Genomic DNA, 3,648 nt, shown 5'->3' on the forward strand with positions numbered 1-3,648 from the left:
GGGGGAGGGTGTGTGGCCATCGGCAGAGGCACGGCCCTGGCACTCGGCACACGCTGCCGGGGACCCCAGCCTGGGGCCACTCGGCTCAGCCACCCTTCCTGGTGTGTCCCTGGGCCAGAAGTGTGGGAGCACAGCCACAGGTTCGGGGCTTGCTGCAGGGTGGCCCCGGCCAAAGACGGGCTCCCAGACAGCTCCATGGGCTCCAGGCAGTGCTCCAGATTCTGTTCTGTCCCTGCAGCCCTGGGACACCGCAGTGCACTGGGTGAGAGGACCCTGATCACCAGTTTGCCATCACATCCCAGCCATGTCCTGTGCTGGACATTTCCCACCCCACAGCCCCCGGTGAGCAGGGAAGGAGCCTGAGCCTCCTCCAGGTACGTCTCTCGGAAAGCGCTGGGCGGGCAACAGGCAGCAGCAATTCCTTAAAAGTGGGAGTGACCCAGCATTGTGTGAATCTCTTTGTCAGGGCAGACACATTCACAGCCCAGAGGGTTGTAAAAACCACCTGGGTTTGTAAATCCAGGTGCAGTAAAGCTCCGGGTTAGGCTTAGCATGTCACCCTCCTCACACAGGGCAGCCCCAGGCTGAGCTGCGGAGCCGGTTTGACCGTCGGGACCTCCAGCATTGCTGCCGGGAGCGGAGCACTGGCCAGGGTGACTTGCCGGTGACACACACGGACTGTGACACACACGGACTGTGACACACACGGACTGTGACACACACGGACTCTCACTTTCTGCAGCCCCGCTCTCACCTGTGCTTGGGCTGCCTCAGGCATCACCTGTGAGACAGAAAACCAGACCCTGGCATGTCCCAGCACCTCAGCACTGCAGGAGCAGCCATTTCACCTTTGGCTGTTGATCCTGGCCTGCTCCAGCAGATCTTGCTGCCAGTTTGCACCAACATGCACAATCAGGCAGGGAGCTGGTGGCAGGGACTTGGCCGAGTGGCTCAACCCTTACAGCAAAGGCTCTATCAGAAGTACAGAGAGATTGAGTCACCTCTGTCCCCAGGACTGTGTGAGGATGGGCTGTACTGTCTGCAGGGGTGAAGAACCCCTATCCCAAATGAGAGTAACGTGGTGGGGGAGAGTGTTCAGAGGTCAATGGGATTTAGTGCAGTGAGAGATGTGCGGCCCCAGTGGTGTCTCCCATTGCTCCTCACCCACTGCTCCTTCTGCCTCTCCAGGTCAGGTGACTCTGGACTCCCTCGGCTGCCATGGATTGGAAAACGCTGCAGGGGCTGCTCAGCGGGGTCAACAAGTACTCCACAGCCTTCAGCCGCATCTGGCTCTCCGTGGTCTTTGTCTTCCGTGTGCTGGTCTATGTGGTGGCGGCCGAGCGTGTGTGGGGTGACGAGCAGAAGGACTTTGACTGCAACACGCGGCAGCCGGGCTGCACCAATGTGTGCTATGACCACTTCTTTCCCATCTCCCACATCCGCCTCTGGGCTCTGCAGCTCATCTTTGTCACTTGTCCTTCCCTCCTGGTCATCATGCACGTGGCCTACCGGGAGGACCGCGAGAAGAAGAACAGGGAGAAGAATGGGGAGAATTGCCCCAAGCTCTACAGCAACACGGGCAAGAAGCACGGCGGGCTGTGGTGGACCTACCTGCTCAGCCTCTTCTTCAAGCTTATCATAGAGATCCTGTTCCTCTACCTCCTCCACAAAATGTGGGACAGCTTTGATTTGCCACGGCTGGTCAAGTGCACCAACGTGGATCCCTGTCCCAACACCGTGGACTGCTATATCGCTCGGCCAACTGAGAAAAGGGTCTTCACCTATTTCATGGTTGGAGCCTCCTCCATCTGCATCATCCTCACCGTCTGTGAGATCTTCTACCTCATCTTCAAGCGAGTTGTCCAGAGGGCAAGGAAGTGGAAGAAATCCACCAAGCGCTCTGTCAGCTACAGCAAGGCCTCCACCTGCCACTGCCACGTCAAGTCGGAGGAGAAGGACAACAAGTCCCAGCCTAGGTGTGTGACAGCCCTGACTGCTGTCTGAGGGGTGCTGGGAAGGGTGGTGGGGGGAAGAAGTGTCCTGGCATGTGCCAGGGATGGTTGGCACCAGAGCTGGACCACCGGTGATGCCACCACCAGACTGTTCAGCCAGGACCTTGATGGCTGTAAGGGGAGGGGGATACATCCATGGGAACTCTCCTGCTTGGGACCATGGGTGGACAGGCTTGGTGACAGGTGGGTGCTGGCTGCCTGTGGCCATGCCTGAGGGTGTCTGTTCTTCCCACAGAGAAGACCTGTGAGCTCGCCCATCCCAGCCGGTTCACATTCCCCTCGACTTGGCTTTTCCAGCCTGCCAAGTCCCTGAACCCTCAAGAGTCAACCCATGTGAAAAATGAATAAAACCCCACAAAATAATGTCCCTGGAGAGAGACCCATGTGTACCTAAGCAGACCCAGGTAAGGCAAGGGCAGCCCTGGAGCTCTGCAGGCGGTGGTGCCACAAGCACGGACATCACAGCAGCACACAGATCCTCCACGCCCAGCAGCTTCTCTTGGGCCCTGCAGCTCTGCTGGGAGTGAGGGCACCAGTTGGTGCCCAGCCAGGGCTGGTGTCACCCAGTGCAGCACCAGTGCTCCCAGCTCACTGTGCCTCACACATGCACAGTCCCGAACATTGCTTTCTTTTGTACCAAGAAACCAAAGGAATTCTGGGCTCCGTGGTGAGAGCTCTCCTCATGTACTCAAAGTAATGACAGAGGAGCAGGGCTCCGGTCTGTTGGCAACTGCTCTGCTGGCCCAGTTTGCCCAGTTTGCTAAACCAGGGTCAGGGTAGCTTCTCCCCCTTGGCTCACACTAGCACCGAGCCATGTCCTGTCCAAATGCCTTTGCTGGCTCTGCTGCTTCCCTTGGTGCCTCTGTGCCCCCACTCACCTCAGATGCACGTCACACAAGGCGTGAGCTACTGATCCAAATAGCCAATAAATGTCATGTTCAGAGACACCAGGATCTCCTCTGCATGCTGGAAATTGGGGGACTGGTGAGGGCAGAAGACATGGATTTGCAGACGTTCCCCAGGAGTCCGCAGACACCTGAGCTCATCCTCCTGAGCTGGGCATTGGTCGAGCCCACGGCCAAGCTCACGTCCGCCCGTTCCGCCTCTCCTGGCTTGTCACGCATCGTTAAACTTTAATTCAGCAGAACCGCTTGCTGACCCCCAAGGAAATCAAGGGGGGATGAGTATCAATTATTTACTAAACCTTGATAAATATTACAATAAATAGAAATGATTTCCATTTAATCGCTCCTTAAGCAGCGCTAGCGCAGGGTCCACTGTTCCCAGCTCCGCTCAGCACGCCCGCGTTTCACAGCCCCACGAGCGTGTGGGGTGTGCTGAGACCCCCGACAGCAAAGCTCCGTCTGGAACCCGCGGTGGGGTTCCCGGCCGGGCTCCGGTGGGGCTCATCCCGAGAACCGGTGGGATGCGGGATCGCGACCGGTGGGTTCCGGTGGGGCTTAGCCCGGGAACCTGCGGGATGGGGGCCAGGCACCGGTGGGGTTCATTCCGGGAACCGGCGGGATGCGGGACCGCAGCCGTGTTCCGGTGGGGCTCCAGCACCACCCAGCGCCCGCCGCGCCGCACGGACCCTCGGGGGCAAAGCACGGGCGCCGCAGCCGCGGGCCGGCCGGGG

The 3,648-nt window shown here is 59.1% G+C and overlaps 1 protein-coding gene across 6 annotated transcripts in view; it reads left to right on the forward strand.

The window, feature by feature from the left end:
- GJB3 (gap junction protein beta 3) overlaps nucleotides 1-3,252 on the forward strand; it is a 5,643-nt gene extending 2,391 nt beyond the window's left edge. For 3 of the 6 annotated variants that reach the window (XM_017736144.1, XM_017736145.1, XM_017736143.1), the window contains one exon: nucleotides 1,189-3,252. In XM_017736144.1, the coding sequence (XP_017591633.1) occupies nucleotides 1,219-2,004 (786 nt within the window). In that variant the 5' untranslated portion in view covers nucleotides 1,189-1,218 and the 3' untranslated portion in view covers nucleotides 2,005-3,252. Of the gene's footprint in view, nucleotides 1-28; nucleotides 375-572; nucleotides 654-1,188 lie in introns of those variants that run through there. The other 3 variants (XM_017736142.1, XM_008635209.2, XM_017736141.1) reach the window with 3 other exon arrangements.
- Nucleotides 3,253-3,648: the final 396 nt, after the last annotated feature.

Source organism: Corvus brachyrhynchos, unplaced genomic scaffold (assembly GCF_000691975.1).
Source record: "Corvus brachyrhynchos isolate BGI_N302 unplaced genomic scaffold, ASM69197v1 scaffold65, whole genome shotgun sequence".
Lineage (NCBI taxonomy): Eukaryota > Metazoa > Chordata > Aves > Passeriformes > Corvidae > Corvus > Corvus brachyrhynchos.